This window comes from Macrotis lagotis, chromosome 1 (assembly GCF_037893015.1).
Source record: "Macrotis lagotis isolate mMagLag1 chromosome 1, bilby.v1.9.chrom.fasta, whole genome shotgun sequence".
In the NCBI taxonomy this organism is placed as follows: domain Eukaryota; kingdom Metazoa; phylum Chordata; class Mammalia; order Peramelemorphia; family Peramelidae; genus Macrotis; species Macrotis lagotis.
Window position 1 is genome coordinate 799,775,583 of NC_133658.1, and position 17,554 is coordinate 799,793,136.

General features: G+C 42.0%; 1 protein-coding gene across 1 annotated transcript in view; it reads left to right on the top strand.

Moving 5' to 3' along the window:
- Nucleotides 1-5,284: 5,284 nt before the first annotated feature.
- RNF169 (ring finger protein 169) overlaps nucleotides 5,285-17,554 on the top strand; it is an 87,068-nt gene continuing 74,798 nt past the window's right edge. Inside the window, exon 1 of the mRNA XM_074216869.1 lies at nucleotides 5,285-5,720. Coding sequence (XP_074072970.1) covers nucleotides 5,285-5,720 — 436 coding nt within the window. The remainder of the gene's footprint in view (nucleotides 5,721-17,554) is intronic.

Genomic DNA, 17,554 nt, shown 5'->3' on the forward strand with positions numbered 1-17,554 from the left:
TTTGTACAAATAATGTTTTTATACATTAATAAAATATTCTTGTTTAAGAGTAAACAAAATACCCCCTCTCCCCAAAAAATATAGACTCGCTTGAGCAATAAAGGGGAGAGAAAAAATTAAAATAAAAAAAATAGTAATAATTGTAAGTATGACCAAGGTAGCGCAGTGGACGGAGCACCAGCCCTGGAGCCAGGAGCATCCAAGCCCATATCCGGCCCTGTACACCGAACAATCTCCCAGCTGTGTGATGTGCAAGCCACCCCAACTCCACTTCTCTGCAAAAACCAAAAAAAAGACCCAAAATAAAATAAAATAGTAATAATAGTAGGGGTGCCTGGGTGGGGGACAGAGCACTGGCCCTTGAGCCCAGAGAACTTGGGTCCAAATCTAGCCTCAGACACCCAACGATCACCCTGCTATGCGGCCCCAGGCAGGCCACCCAGCCCCATTTTCCCTGCACCCCCCAAAAAATAATAATAATAAATGTGCTTCGGTCTGTGTTCCAACCCCACCAACTCTGTCGTGGGTGGATCACATTCTTTATAAGTCCATAACAAAAGTTACTTCCATATTTTTCCACCATTTCCGTTGCTGATCACAACTTCCTCCTTTTGTACTTCTTCACTACCATGTACTATATTTTCTCTCTTGTTTCACTCTGACTCTGCTGTAGGGTAGCTGAGTGGTGCAGCAGACAGATCCCTGGCCCTGGGGCCAAGAGGCCCCGAGCCCCCATACCACCCCTTAGGCCCAGCATCTACCTGGCCCTATGGTCCCAGACAAGCCTTCCAATCCTAGCCCCTTGCAAGAAGTAAAAAAGAAAATGTGTTATATCTGACCACTCTCCCCCTGTGTCCCATCCTCTCCTCCTTCATTCACATCCCCATCCCCATCCCTTCCCCCTGCCCCCCCCTCTCTTTCTTACTCCAGATGTCTATACCCCATTGAGTATATATGCTGTTTCCTCTCCTAGACACCTCTGATGAGAGCCAAGATTCCCTCATTACCCCATGCCTTCCCCCTTCTATATCATTGCAATAGCTCATTGTAATAAAGAAAAATCTTATTATATGAAATATCTTAGCCTATTCCTCCTCTCCTTTTTCTTTCTTCCATTACATTTCTCTTTTATCTATTGACTCCATTTTTACACCACAATGTATCTTCCAATTCAGCTTTCTCCTGTGCTTCATCTGTAAAAGCTCCTTCTACCTTCTCTGTTGATTGAGAAGGTTCATATGAGTATTATCAGTGTCATTTTTCTATACAGGTATACATGCAGTTCATCATCATTAATTCCCTCATATTTTCCTCTTCTCCTCCACTCTCTATGCTTCACCTCAGTCCTGTATTTGAAGATCAAACCTTCTGTTCAGCTCCGGCCATTCCAACAGGACCATTTGAAATTCCCCTGGTTCATTGAAAGTTCATCTTTTTCTCTGGAAGAGGACATTCAGTTTTGCTGGGTAGTTGATTCTTGGTTGCATTCTAAGCTCTTTGCCTTGTGGTATATTATAATCCAAGCCCTACGAGCTTTTAATGTAGTTGCTGATAAGTCCTGTGAGATCCTGATTGCAGCTCCACGATATTTGAACTGTGTCCTTCTGGCTGCTTGTAATATTTTCTCTTTGACTTGGGAGTTCTGGAACTTGGCTATAATATTCCTGGGGGTTGATTTTTTGGGATCTCTTTCTTGAGGGGATTGGTGGATTCTCTCCATTTCTAATTTGCTCTCTGCTTCTAGGATATCAAGGTAATTTTCCTATAGTAATTCTTTGAAAATAATGTCAAGGCTCTTTTCCTGATCATGACTTTCAGGTATTCCAAAAATTTTTAGATTATTTTTCCAAAACTGTTTTCCATATCAGTTGTTTTTTCAATGAGATTTTTCACATTTTCTTCTAATTTTTCATTCTTTTGGTTTTGAAGTATTGAGTCCTGATTTCTTGTAAATTCATCAATCTCCCTGAGTTCTATTCTTTGTCTGAAGGATTTGATTTCCTCAGAGAGCTTTCTTATCTTTTTCCATCTGGCCAATTCTGCTTTTTAAAGCATTCTTCTCCTCAATAACTTTTTGAACTGTTTTGTCCATTTGATCTAAGGTGGTTTTTAGCATGCTATTTTCTTCAGCATTTTTTTTAGATTTCCTTGACTAAGCTGCTGACTTCATTTTCATGTTTTTCCTACATCTCTCTCATTTCTTTTCCCAGTTTTTCTTCTATCTCCCTCATTTGATTTTCAAAGTCTTTTTTGAGCTCTGTCATAGCCTGAGCCCAATTTCTATTTTTCTTGGAGTCTTTAGATGCAGGAGCTTGTGCTTCCTCATCTTCAGACTGAGTGTTTTGATCCTTCTTAGGTTCAGAAGCAAAATATTTCTCAATGGTGTTCCTCTTGTTTCTTTGCTTGCTCATTTTCCCAGCCTAAGCCTGTTTTTGGGGTGCTTCCTGAGCTTTTGGGACACTCCCACAAGGATTTCAGTGTGTGGGCTCTGTCCTCCCTTCTGGTCTGTGAATGACCATAAGCACCCCCCCCCCTGCCATGGGGCTGAGGGGGGGGGGCTGCTGTTCTATGGGGGTCCTAAACTGTGATCAGGATCTGAATGTGGTCAGAGCCCTAGAGTCCTGTTCCAGGGGCAGAGCTCTGCAGTCTCTCTCTTCACTCCCCTCCCTAGGTTCAGTGGGCTCATGACCTGGGGGCTCCTGCTTACCATCTCCACCTGCTTCTGGTTCCTGGATCTGGGCTGCTGAGACCATGCTGCTCACTGTGTGCCCTGAGGGCTGGGCTTCAGGTGTCTGCTCTGGCAGAGGTTCCCCCCACTGTTCCCCCAGGTTGTGCCGGTGCTCCCTGGGACATAGCTCAGGAAACTCCCCCGTTGCTGTGAGCCACGGCTCCCAGTGTTCTGGTGCTGCCTCCGGGAGACTGAAGTTCTTTGCTCTGGCGGGCCACCCCTCTGACCATTTGCCCCTCCAACCTGGTGAGCACAGCCTTTCTGCTCTTTTTCAGGTTACCTTGAGTAGGAGAACTGCCTCTCTGGATCCCTCTGTGGGTTCTGTCTATTGAAAATTTAGTTAGAGTCCTTAGTTTATAAGTTTTATGAGAGAGCACCTAAGAGACATTCCTCTTTTGTAGCCCCTGCTCATTATACTAATGAGCAAGAACAGCTGCCTCCTTGAGCATGGGCAAAGGAGAAGGATGTAGACCCTAATTAACTCAGAACTAGGTTGGGCAGATCTAACCTAATCTCAGGTTTAGATAAGACTGAGGCTAAGTCTTTTGTCTTAACTCACATACCTGCCCCTAGGCAACAATATAGGCAGACCCCAGTCTTTGAAGCATAAACTAACAATTCCCCCTTTACATTCTTGTGGGACCCAAGCACCCCCATATTCCTCAAATTAAACATTTCACATATAAACCCAGCTATATTCAGGATAAATATGAAATAATTCATAGAGGGGAAGGCTCTTAGAATTAAGAGGGGATAGGGAAGGCTTCCTGTTGAAGGCAGAATTTTAGTTGGGACTTATAGGAAGCCAAGGGAGTCATTGGAGGGAACTGAAGAGGGAGAATGTTCCAAGCATGGGGAACAGCTAACGGAAATGCCAGGAGCCAAAAATAGAGTGTCTTATTAATGGAACAGTTGCCAGTGTCACTGGATTGAAGAGTAATTGTCAAAGGGTAAGATATAAGAAGACTGGAAAAGAAGGATTTTATTTATGTTGAGTTTTACAATTTCCCCCCTATTGTTGCTTTCCTCAGACTAACCCCTACAGAAGGCAGTCTGTTAGTCTTTAGATTGTTTCCATGGCATACATTGATCTAAATTGAATGTGATGAAAGTGAAATCATATTTTTAAGAAAACTACAGTATAAGAGATAGCAAACTTGCATAATAAGATGTTTTTTTTTCTAATTTGAAGGTAATAGTCTTTGTTCAAACTGCACAAATTTTTCTCTGGATACAGATGATATTCTGCATTGTAGATAGCCCAATATTGTCCCCAATTGTTGCACTGATAGAATGAGCAAATCCATCAAGGTTGATCATCACTCCCATGTTGCTGTTAGAGTGTGCAATGTTTTTCTGGTTCTGCTCATCTCCCTCAGCATCAGTTCATGCAGATCCCTCCAGGCTTCCCTGAATTCTCATCCCTCCTGGTTTCTAATAGAACAATAGTGTTCCATGACATACATTATACCCCAGTTTACTAAGCCATTCCTCAATTGAAGGGCATTCACTTAATTTCCAATTCTTTGCCACCAGAAACAGGGCTGCTATGAATATTTTTGAACAAATAATGTTTTTAACCCTTTTTTCATGATCTCTTTGGGGGCACAGACCCAGTAGTGGTATGGTTGGATCAATGGCTGTGCTCATTTTTGTTGCCCTTTGGGCGTAGTTACAAACAATTGACATATTTACATCATCACAGCCAATTCTCACAACTAACCAATCCCCTTTTCAGATGTAGAATTCCATTTTTTTAAATCAAAACTAGACCCTTCCTCTGCGTAATCTAGGAATTAATGAATATTAGTTGATTTGAATAGGAAGTCATTGGAGACAACAATACCTCAAGGTAGTCACCGACAACTGCCCTGGCTAATTTTTCCTATCCGCGTCTTTCAGAGGACTGCCTCAATCCGTAATAAAGGCGGAGACCTCTACTACCCTCATGTCAGAGTTGCCATGGAAGGGATCATTGTTCCCATTTTTCAGATGAGAACGCCAGGTTCACTGGAAGCACCCCCACAGCCGGGGAGGGCGGAGCTGGCACGGCCCCCAGGTCCCGGGAGGTGACGACACTGCGGTAGGACTCCTCTCAGCCCTAACGGGGCTCTGCCCGGGAAGGTCCAGCCTTGGCCAGACATTGGCTAGGCGCGAAGGGGGGGGCGCGTCCTGGGAGGGGCCTTCCGAGCATCCGCGCCAGCCCCGGCCTATAGGGGGGCTCTTGCCGGGCCAGCTCGCGAATGCGCACTTCAGCGCCGCCCAAATGCTCGCCCATGTTTTTCTTGGTTCTGGTCTGCCAGGACGCGGCTCCGCCCCCAGCTGAGGCCCCGCCTCCTTCGTGCCTCCTGGCCTTCGCGGCTGGACTCGCAGAGCGCGGCCCGGCCCCCTTCTGAATATGCAGATGAGCCCCGCCCACCGACGCTCTCTGTCCGGGAGAGGCGCCGCGCGGGCCGCCAATGAACGTGGGACTGCGCCGCCCCGCCCCCGCATCGCCCCGCCCCGCCGGCCCCGCCCCCCGCCCCCAACCGTCCCTCCCTTCAAACGCGAAACAAGATGGCGACGGCGGCTGCTCCGAGGCGGCGGGGCCGGCGGGGCGGCGGGGAGGAGCTAGCGGCGGGGCCGGCGGCGGCGGCCTGCCCCGGGTGCCTGGCCGAGGCGGCGACCCTGCGGCGCGGGCACTCGCCGGGCCGGGCCTGCGCCCCCCTGGCCGCCGAGGCGGGGCCGGGCCCCGGGCCCGGGCCGCCCCCCAGGGCCTCCCGCTGCCCGCGCTGCGGCGGCCGCAGCCACGGCGACCACGGCGGCCCGAGCAGCCGCCCCCCGGGCCGGGCCCGCCGCCGCCCGCGGCCCCGCGGCCCGGCCGAAGCCGAGCTGTGGCAGCGGCTTCACCGCGGCCGCCGCCGCCGCCCCCGCCGTCCGGACGGGCGCCCCGCCGGGGCCGGGCCCGGGGCCGCCGCCGCCGAGGAGCAGCGCGCCGCGGCCGCCGAGGAAGGTGCAGCCTCTCGCGCCCCCCTCTTCCGGGTGTCGCCCTCCTCTGCCCTTCCCGCGCCTCCTTCCTCCCCACTTCCTCCTCCCCTTCCTCCCCACTTCCGCCCCTCCCATTCCCCCGCCTCCCTCTTCTTCCACCCCCTTCCTTTTCTTTTTCCTCTTCCCGGTTCCTTCCTTCCTCCTCCTCTTCTCCCTCACTTCTTTCTCTCTCTCTTCTTTCTCCTCCACTTCCTCCTCCTCCTCTTCTTCCACCCCCTTCCTTTTCTTTTTCTTCTTCCCCGTTCTCCTCTTCTCCCTCACTTCTTTCCTCTCTTCCTTCCCCTCCACTTCCTCCTTCCCATTCCTCCTCTCTCTCTTCTTCCATCCCCTTCCTTTTCTTTTTCCTCATCCCCATTCCTTCCTTCCTTGGTCCTTCTCCCTCAGCTTTCCTTCTCTCCTTTCTCCTCCCTTTCCTCCTTTCCTTCCTCTCAGTTTCCTCCTTCCCCTTTCCTACTTCTCCCTTCCTCCTTTCAACCCTTCTCCTTTTTTCCTTCTCCCCTTTTTCTTTTATTTCTACCCCCTTCCTTCTCTTTTTTCCCTCCCCTCCTTTTATCTCTTTCTTCTGCCTTCACTTCTCCTTCTTCTTTCTTTTCCTCCTTTGCTCTAACTACTCTTTTCCCTCCTCTTCTTCCCCCTTCTTTCTTACCATCTCTTTTCTTACCCCTCGTGCAAACTGACATTCTAGGGGAGGTGTCTTCAGCAGATTTGGGAGGAGAGAGGGATGTCATGGGTCAGGGAGCAGCTTGAATTTGCAGGAGTTGTGGATCAGGGTACTATCTGGATTTAGAGGAAGAGTGACCCTGAGCCAGGTTTTTGGTCTTGGAATGGAATTTGAGTTGAGTTTCTGGAGGCTCTTGAGGTTTCAAGGAGCTGTTTAGCCTTGTGCTTAAAGTGACATGTGTGAGTTGATGGGGTTGGGGAGTGAGATGGGGCTCTTGGACTGGAGCAAATTAGGGTGGGGGGAAGAGTGTGGTGCTTTAGCTAGGCAAGATTGGATAGGAATGCAAGATGGGCTACAGAAAGGTGGAACTTGAGAAAAGAGGGAATGTTCTGGAGTTTAGGATGACTGGAGGACTAGGTTAGAATTGGAAGGAGTAGATTAAGTGGATTTGGAATGAGGCAGCTTATCTTTTTGATCTAGGAAAGTTGGAAATGCAAGAAAGTTTGTAGACTTGGAATAGGTTGAGGACAGGTTGAATTTGGGAGAAGATGGGTTCATTGTGGATGGAAAGAAGATTGAATTTGGTGGTAGAATCCATTCTAGGCCAAAGATGGATCTGGGAATGGGGAATGGGTGGTCTGAGGATGGAAGAGGGGAGAGGACATCAAGAAACTTCTTTAGACTTGGAACACTGAACTTTGTTATTGAGAACTGTTAAATCCCTCTAGTTTTAAAAGGAGAGTACCTAGGTTGTTGTACAACTTTGGTACAGTTTATTGCTACAACTTTGGGACCTAGTTTCCTACTATACCTTCTTCTCATTGTATGCCACCCCCCGCACTGTTCACTGAATTCAATCTCTTGCCGTAGTGATTGTCTCCTGAAATGAAAAGTGTAGACTGAAATGCAAGTGTAAAGAACAAACAGAAACTAAAACATTGTTGTAGCTTGTCCTAGGGCTGTGTTGAGGCATACTCATTTCGCTCTGACAAAATTAATTTGACTTAACCTCCTTTAACTTATGGAATGAATTACCAGGGTATAAAATACTGCTACTGCTTTTAGCATGCTGGGGAGCCATGGCATGTGCAATTTTCATAAAGGGGAGAATATTGTTATGAAAAAATCCAATCCTGTAAACTACAGATCCCAGAATTCAGCATACCATTTCCTGGGCTTTAGTGCTTTTATTAATGAGGTCATTCTTGGCTGCCTTTACTCTCTTTTTTCCTGTCAAGTGCTTTGGGAAATATAACCTAAAAGCCCAACTTGATTTGGCATCATTGTGTTATCACTGCAACATGCCATTTAATATACTTCCCTTAATTAGCTTCATATCTCTTCTAAGTGGTTAATGGGACTGCAATCCCTGAAGTTAGCTCTATTTGCTATTTAAAGGTCAATGGGATAAAGAAATAGGTGAAGGCTTTTATCCCTGCATCTTTTTTAAGCCAGCCTGCATTTTCTTCAGCATTCTTAAGTGTGAAGTTGTAACTACCAGAGGAAATGTAGATGCTGATAGTTGAAAAGGTTGAGGTAGCCCTTGATGAAGAGGCATGGGTGAATTGTAGGTACTTGATCTTTTCTTTCAAACCTATCCTCTTTCCAGTTTAGATATCATATCAAGTTTTCCAGATTTTCAGCTTTCTCCTCATCTTATACTTCTCTTTCAACTGAAATTGCTCTCTTCAAAGCTACCAATAATTTCTTTTTAAAAATTGTTGATTTCTTTTGGTTTTTATAACAGCTTTCTCCCAATTCTCTTTCCCCTACCTTCCCTTATAGCAGAATCAAAAGACGGAGAATAAAGTTCAGCAAGATTAATATTTTGTAGAAGTCTCACATTATGTGCATTGTTTCACATCTGTGGGCATCCCACATGTGCAAAAGAAGTGAGAGAAGGTATATTCTTTTATCAGTATTCAAACGAGGTCTTTGATGGCTGAAGTGGAGAAGGGTTCCATGTGAACAACAGTTGAACATGGGTTACTGGTCCTGAGAGATGGGCAAGTGCCATTCTGAGGGGACAGGCTATGGCCTCCATTGCCCTTGATAACTCAAAAGGGAGTTGGGTTCAGATCCCCGAATCCAGAGTGGCAGAGATCCCAGAGAAGCTGGCAGGAGCCCCAAGCAGAATTCTCTTTGTGAAGGGCAGGGCACCCTAAAATGGGTTCCCTTGAGAGAGGGGCTCCATACCTTGGAAAGCCTCTTGTTCCAACAGTACCCAATGAGTTCATGGTCTGGGGAATTTTCAAACAGAGCAGAGCAGCATAGACCTATGAATGGCAAGCTGAAACTGTCCTAATTCTAAAGCCATCATATCATGATGTTGTGTCTTGAGGGTGGAAGATCTGAGAGGAAAGACTCTACTGATGATTAGTCAATTGAGAGACGGGTTTGGATATCTTGGGTTATAGCATTCTGTCTCCAGAAATCATATGTTGGTTCTTGCCCAGTGTTGATGGTGTAGCAAGGTGCCTTGCTGATACGGGAGAAAAGAAAGAGAAACCTAAATCAAAGTCTAGGAGACTCCTGAAGCATCCACACCATCACCAATTGTCCTATTTCTTTCCAATCAGGTCATGAGGTGGAATGATTCTAGAAAAAGACAATGAGGAGTATGTCTTCACACATATTCCCTTCACTATAATAAACACAAATCATGTCATCACATATAGGAAGACATGGCTGTCTTCGATAACAAGGAACAAACATGTGTCATCAATCTTTAGGGTCAGTCAATGTGATCTGATAGCCTTTTCTCAGTCTTTTATCCATTTTGATTTTCCTGTAGCATTTGACACTATTGACTACAATCTTATTTTCTCCTCTGTATTGTTGTGATACTGCTCTTTCTACACTTTCCTTCCAAAACCATAGAAAGACATCCTTGCACTTATCTTTTATAGAATCATTCCTCCTCATGACCTGATTGGTAGGAAACAGGACAGCTGGTGATGGTCTGGATGCTGCAGGAGTCTCTTGGCTTTTGAATTGGATTTCTCTTTCTCCTGTGTCAGCAAGGATACAATGTGTTAACTTCTTACTTTTGTTAGATGATTATTTCTTTACAGCTGTGTATATAATCTAAACCGTGCATGCTATGCATTCTTTTCTTTCCATATATTCTTGTCTGTTGGTGACTTTATTAGATTTCATGGGTTTAATTATCATCCCCATGTAAATGATTCACAGATCTATAAATATAGTTCAACTCTCAGAACTGAATTCTAATGTCTGTTGGACATTTCAAGCTTGATGTACAATATACAGCTCAAATGCAACATGTCTTAAACAGAACTCATTGCAGTTGGTCCCAACCCACTATCCTTCCAAAGAGCTCTATTTCTATTGGCAATACCAGTATTCTTCTAGTTACCCAGTTTTGCAGTGCTGGTATTACAGATATCCATGCAGCAGCCAAGTATTATTTCTAGCAATATAATTTTCTTCTCTCTATTCACATCAGTGCAAGTTCAGTTTGGTCTCTTCACCTCTTATCTGTACTATTGCAATAACCTCCTAATTGGTCTCTCTGCCTTAAATCTCTCCCTTTTCAAATCTGTCTTCCAGTTCATTTGCTGAAATGATTTTCCTAAGCATACCTGATATGGCACTCCTACCTACAACTCTAGTATCAAAAATGTATCTTTTTTATATCTATTTTTATGTGAGTTTTGTAATATATTAGTATAGCAGTACATGTCTATAATAAGTAAATATTCCTGCATTTGGGGCATGCCCCAAAATTTTTTTATTAACAGAAGTGCTTGAGCAACAAAGTTTGGAGACATGTATTTAGAGTACCAAATGAGCAAATCTAGATTGATTTAGAGCAGGAGGGGACCTTAGGGTTATCTTTCCAGATCTCTTCATTTTATAGATGAGGAAACTGAGTCCTCGAGGAGGTTGGTTTGCTTCAAAATGCTATATGAACCCTTTTCACCCCAGGGGAATTACAGCAAGCATCATAATGGTCAGATTGAATTGTACTTTAAAAGATGAAAAGAAATTCAATAAATACAGAACAGATTTGGGAAATATTGGAGTAGACAAAGAGGAGTCCATGCTGGCTGGAGCTTAAGTGTCTATGTAGGACAGAAATAGGACACAAGAATGACAGGGTAGGTTGGTATCATATTGTGGAGGTCCTTGAATGTCAGACAAAGTAATATGGATCTTACTTTGCAGTAGAGTGCCATTGAAGATTTTTTTTGGCTCTAAGAATGATATGATTTAATTGATGCATAAAGCATATTACTTTGGCAGTTGCATGAAAGATAGATTATTACCCTTTTGGAGCTTTAGTTTCCTTGCCTTTAAAATATGCATACTTAAAATTGCATACAATGAAGAACTGTTGTGGAGAAAGTACTTTGTAAATCTTGAAGTGCTATAGAAACATGAGCTTGTACCTTTTTTATTTGACATCTGAAGGCAAAGAATGGAGGCATTTGGTATATGCGAATTTTGCAGGTTACTAAAGCTTATGTCTCATTGTATGTATCAGTTTTTTTAAAAGCTATACCACACCCCCTCCATGCTTATATAAAGTCATAAATTATTCCTTGAAAGATGCAGTAATATAAGGATACACGTTCAACAAAGATTTTTGACGGACATCTTGCTAAAATGTGTGAAATTCTTTGCTGTGTCTTAAACAAGAGATCGTGAATGCTGTTTACTGTTTTCATGATTTAGGTTTTTCATTAACAAGTTGTATTATTGAATTGTGCTGTGATGCATTGGCATCCTGATTAATTGTTCTAAACAAATTTATTATTGATTTTTAAAGTTCTGTTTTTAAAAAATTTTTCTGTCAGTCACTTGGTATCATAGAATCTTAGCTTTAGAAGGAACCTCAGTGCTAATCTAGTTCACATTTGAGCCAGGCTTCTAAATCAAACTCTCCTAATAAGACCTATTATTAAACTATGCTTCTTCAATGAAGTAATTGTCTTAAAAATTTTGTCTCTGTAGCATAGTGAAAAGAACATTGGATTTAAAGTTAGATGACATGACTTCAAGTTCATTCTTTCTGTAAGTGAGAATAGTAGTCTAGATAATCTTTAAAATCTTTTCTAGCTTTTAATATACTTTTTGTTGTTTGTTTTTTGGAGACAGTTGGGATTAAGTGACTTGCCCAGGGTTACACATCTGGTTCATTTTTGAGATCCAATTTGAACTCAGGTCTTCTTGACTCCAGAGCTGATGTTCTGTCTACTGGGTGACCAAGCTGCCCCATTCTTAATATGTTTCATGCATATTCCTCTGATGCCTCAAAATCTTCAATAGCTCCCTGCTCTTAAATTCTATGATCTTAAAATTCACCAGCCTCTAGAGAATTTGTTCAGTCATTTTAGGCAGGCTTTTAATACAAACCTCACTATCAGCAAGGCAGTGTTTTCAGCATAATAATGAATGAATGAAAAAAGTATTAAGCACTTACTGTGTACCAAGAATTGTTCTAAGTTGTGCAAATACAAATAAAAAAAGTGGAAATAGCCCCTATCCTAAATGAACTTTTATTCTAATGGGGGAGACAGTACCTCAGAGAGAGGTGACCAGGAAAAGATGTATTTTGAGAAGAGTTCCAGGGATGGTAAGTAGAACCTTACGGGAGGATATTGATATCCTTTCCAATAGATGACAGTATTGATTTGATTATGGTTATGAAACTGGAAGAAGATTGCAGCAGGGTAGATGAAAAGACAGGGGAGTAAAGTGATACATAGGGCTGGCCTGATGTGTGTTGTGTGTGTGTGTGTGTGTGTGTGTGTGTGTGTTTTCTGTGTTTGCACATGCACATGAGAAATATCTAAATGATTCTGTGGGTGCAATGTTGGGCCTGGAAGCAAGAAGACGAACCTCAGACACTTCTAATTGTGTTACCCTGGCCAAGGTGCATAACCTCTGTCTGCCTCAATTTCCTTATTTGCAAAATGGGGATAATAATAATAAGCAGCTACCTCCCAGAGTTGTTGTATCAAATGACACAGTATTTGGAAAATGTTTTGTAAACCTTGAAGTGCTATATAAAAACTGTTATTATTAGTTTATTCTTATATGCATACATATATTCAATTCTCTTGTTTTTAATATATGTTGACTTTTTTTGTTTTTACATAGTTCACATTCTCCCTGTATTTTCCTCCAACCCTGAGAACCATCTTTTTTTTTTTCCTTTAGTTTTTGCAAGGCAGCAGGGTTAAGACTTACCTAAGGCCACACAGCTAGGTAATTATTAAGTGTCTGAGGTCACATTTGAACTCAGGTCCTCCTGACTCCAGGGTAGGTGCTCTATTCACTGTGTGACCTAGCTGCCCCAGAACCATCTTTTATAATGAAGAATTTTAAAAAGGAAAAAGAGAAAGAAAAAAAATTTAAGCATAATAGATTAACAAAAATCTGACATTGTGTACAATGTTCAACAGTCTTGGACCCCCAACCTCTGCAAAAGAACTCTTTAAGACCAGGCTTGTTCTTTATAATTTTGTAACATTCAATTTCTGTTTTGTAGTTGTTCTTTCCAGTTTACATTGTTATAGTCATTATATTTGTTTACCTGCCTTTTCTTGCTTATCTGTATTCATCATGCTTGTTTCTTACAGAGCAGTAATATTCAATTATGTTTATATGTTGCAATTTGTGTCACCATTCCTCATGACCAGCATTTACATTACTTCTGGTTCTTTGCCATCACAAAAGTACTGCTTTAAATACTTTTGACGTATGTAGAACCTTTCTTTGTCACTGAACTTCTTGGGTCATATGTCTAGTAGTGAAATCTAGATCAAATAGTGTGGGCAGTTTATAGACTTTTATTTGTATGATTCCAATTTTCTTTCCAGAATGGATGTACCAGAAACATACCTTCACTAACAGTGTTGTTAGTTTAATTGACCAAATACATTAACATGACTTCATAAAATGAAAGTAAACTTCTTTGTAAACACAAAGAAGATTGGTAAACAAAAAAACCCCCCAATCTTCTGTTTTTATTTTTTTTTTTTGGAGCCTAGCCTGTCATAACATTTAGGGTTAGTGTGGCTATGACCACTTCTCCAGCATGAAATTCCAACCTTTCCATTTTGGAATCTTGGAGACTTGTATTCCCTGTACTTGAAGGGGGAGTGCTAGGGTAGGCTCTTGTGGTCAATACCTGTTTAATCAGGGCTCCACTTATTACAGCAAAGATGAGGTGCTCAGTATGTTGTTCTGCCCTATGTAGGGGATGGTGTCCTGACTAAGCCAGGTATATTAGAGGAAAGGGATAAGAAACTAGCTTGATGCATGGGAAACAGTGCTAAACTTGGAGTCAGAGAAGCAGCGCTTGATTTCCAGGGCCCCTGCCTCCTCTGTGATCTTGGGTTAATCATTTAACCTCTCTGGACATCAGTTTCCTCATTTGTAAAATGATGACATTTAAGGTCCCTTTTAACTCTCAGTATCCAAGCAATAACCTCTCCCCAGAACCGTGATTTAACCCATCTCTTCCTCCTGCTTTGGTTTTGGGATGATCATATCTACATTTAGATGAGCACCCTGATTATGATTGCCCCTCATATTTCCTTTGCAGTTATGTTGGCTTAGCATTTAAGTTTGAATTAAAAAGAACCAAATAAAGACCAATTATTTTCAGCTTCACTGGGCAGATCAAATCATCTGTGAAACTTCCTAAATCCCAAACCCTACTACTGGTCTCTGGGAAAGATGACTCAGATGGGAGAACAGATAACTACTGGTAGTAGATAGTAGAAAACCTGATTACTTAAGGGGTCCATTCTCATATCTATAAATCAGGCAAATAGCATCCATAATAGTAATTTAGGACTTTATCTTGTTCTTGAATCATACCTTACTAAGTATATTTAGGCCTGTTTTCTCCTCAGATGATAATGAATTGTCAGTATCAACCATGTGAAATTCAGTAGGGATCTTTTGCCATACTAGTTTTTTAATTGATGAATATATCAGTTCAAAACAAAATGAGATTCAAGAGCTTTTACTTATAAATGTATTCATGAAGTATTTTATTTTTTCTTCTGTTAATCTGGGTAGTTTATATTTTTATAAATATTCATCCAATTCACTCAGATTATCAAATTTATTGGCATACAGTTGGGTAAAAATAGTTCCTAATTAATTTCCTCCTCATTGGTGATAAATTCACCCTTTTCATTTTTGATACTGTTAATTTGGTTTTTTCTTTTTTAAATTAGATTAACCAAAATCTATTTTATTGATTTTTTTTCATAAAGCCAGCTCTTAGTTTTATTTATTAGATCAGTGATTTTCTTGCCTTCAATTTTATTAATTTCTCCTTTGATTTTCAGAATTTTTATTTGGTATTTAATTGAGGATTTTTAATTTGTTATTTTTCTAGCTTTTTTAGTTGCATGTTCAATTCATTGGTCTCTTTCTCTATTTTATTCATGTAAGCATTTAGGGTTATAAAATTTCCTCTAAAAACTGCTTTGGCTGCATCCCATGAATTTTGGTATGATGTCTCATTGTTGTCATTTTCTTGGATGAAATTGTTGATTATTTCTATGATTTGTTATTTGGTCTACTCATTTTTTAAAATTAGATTATTTAGTTTCCAATTTTTTAAAAAGTTTTTGCAAAGCAGTTGGGTTAAGTGACTTGCCCAAGGTCACAAATGAACTCAGGTACTCCGGACTCAAATAATTTTAACGACTGCTGCTTTATAAATATAATCTTAGCTCTGGGACTGCTAAATCACTTTCCTTTGCAATTTTTTTCATTAATTCCCTTGTTATTCTTTTTTTTAAGATTTTTTTTTTATGGGGTGGCTAGGTGACGCAGTGAATAAAGCACCGGCCCTGGAGTCAGGAGTACCTGGGTTCAAATCTGGTCTCAAACACTTAATAATTACCTAGCTGTGTGGCCTTGGGCAAGCCACTTAACCCCATTTGCCTTGCAAAAATCTAAAAAAAAAAAGATTTTTTTTGCAAGGCAGTGGGGTTAAGTGGCTTGCCCAAGGCCACACAGCTAGGTAATTATTAAGCATCTGAGGTTACATTTGAACTCAGGTACTCCTGATTCCAGGGTTGGTACTCTATCCACTGCACCATCTAACTGCCCCGTGTACCACTTAGCTGCCCCTCCAAATAATTTTTGATTTATCTTTCCATTGCCTTTTATTACATAATTTTTATTGCATCACATACACATTCTTCAGAGCCATGGTTTCCAGACTTGTAACCAACATGATCCTAAGGGATATATAGGCAATCATTTTGGAGAATGAGATGACAGGCCACACCTCATCTTCCTTTTTATAGCTATTTATAGTGCTTGCCTCCACTATTGATCCATCATCACCTAACATTCCTCTACTACCTTCCCTCTATTCCCTCAGCTGTTCCCATTGTTCTAGTTTTCAACCTTTCCCTTTTGCACCTGTCTTGGACTTGGTGCAGTTAAAGCCTGACCACAATATAGAATGCAACACCTACCTCCCCACACACAGCATCAGCTATGCTATTGAGAAAATGTGCCCTGAAGCACTCTTTTTGCCCTCTTTTCCTATGAACAACTTGAGGCTACATCAGGCTCTCATCAGTGAGCTTTGTGCTCAGGGCAGTGTCTTGTAAAGTCAGAGCCCCCTCACCCTCTCACCACCTTTTCATCTTAAGTGAAACAAAATGAATTATACAGAATGAGCAAGCATGGGTGGGTTGCATTTTGTACTACAAGTCCCATTACTTTATTTCTCTCCTTATAATGTACTCCTCTTCCACACTTCCCTAGTTCTTTTGAGGGCATCAACATTCTTGAAGTCAGACTCAACCCAAGGGGCATTTTTACCTTCTCATATCTTGAATTCATCCTCTTTTCTCTCTTAACAAATTTAGCTTCTCGTTATTTTTTGCCAGGACTATTATCATGACTTTCTAGGTGCTCTCTCTTAAGTTTCTTCCCAGTTCATTCATCCATACTCCATATACTTGCCAAGGTGATTTTCTCATAGTCAAGTTTGACCATATGGTCCCTTCTATCCAGTAAACTCTAGGTATTCCATGGTTGCCATTAGTTTTCCCTATACTCTAGGGTGTGAAGTCAAACTCAAATAGAAAGGGAGGAGGCACAAAGCTATACACAAGCATCCCTGGCAACCACATATTGACTTAGAAAACCACAAGTTAACACTATATATGTTCTGTTGTATTTATATTTATTTTGTTAAATATTTACCAGCTATATTTTTTTATTTTGGGGTTTTTTTTTGTTTTTTAAATTTATTTTTTATTCTCATTTTGTACAAATGTTTTTTACATTAATAAAATATTCTTGTTTACAAGTAAACAAAATACCCCTCCCCCATGAATATAGATAGACTTGCTTGGGCGAAAAAAGTAAAAGGGAGAGAAAAAAATTAAAATTAAAAAAATAATAGTAATAATTGTAGGTATGGCCAGGTGGCACAATGGACAGAGCACCAGCCCTGGAGCCACGCCCATATCCAGCCTCGTAAACCCAACAATCACCCAGCCGTGTGACATGAAAGCCACCTGATCCCCACTGCCCTGCAAAAACCAAAAAGAAGAAAAAAAAGACCCAAAATAAAATAAAATAGTAATAATAGGGGTGGCTGGGTGGCAGACAGAGCATTAGCCCTTGAGCCAGGAGCACCTGGGTCCAAATCTGGCCCCAGACACCCAAAGATCACCCTGCTATGTGGCCCCAGGCAGGCCACCCAGCCCCACTTGCCCTGCACCCTCCCCCAAATAATAATAAAAAATGTGCTTCAGTCTTTGTTCCAACACCAACAACTCTGTCATGGGTGGATCACATTGTTTATGATAGGTCCATCACAAAAGTTACTTCCATATTTTTCCAACGTTGCCATTGCTGATCGCAACTCCCTCCTTTCTTATTTCTCCACTACCATGTACTATATTTTCTCTCTCTTTTCACTCTGACTTTGCTGTAGGGTAGCTGAGTGGTGCAGCAGACAAATCCCTGGTCCTGGGGCCAAGAAGCCCTGAGCCCCCATACCACCCCTTAGGCCCAGAATCTACCTGGCCCTATGGTCCTGGACAGGCCATCCAATCCCAGCCCCTTGCAAGAAGTAAGAAAGAAAATGTGTTATATCTGACCACTCTCCCCCC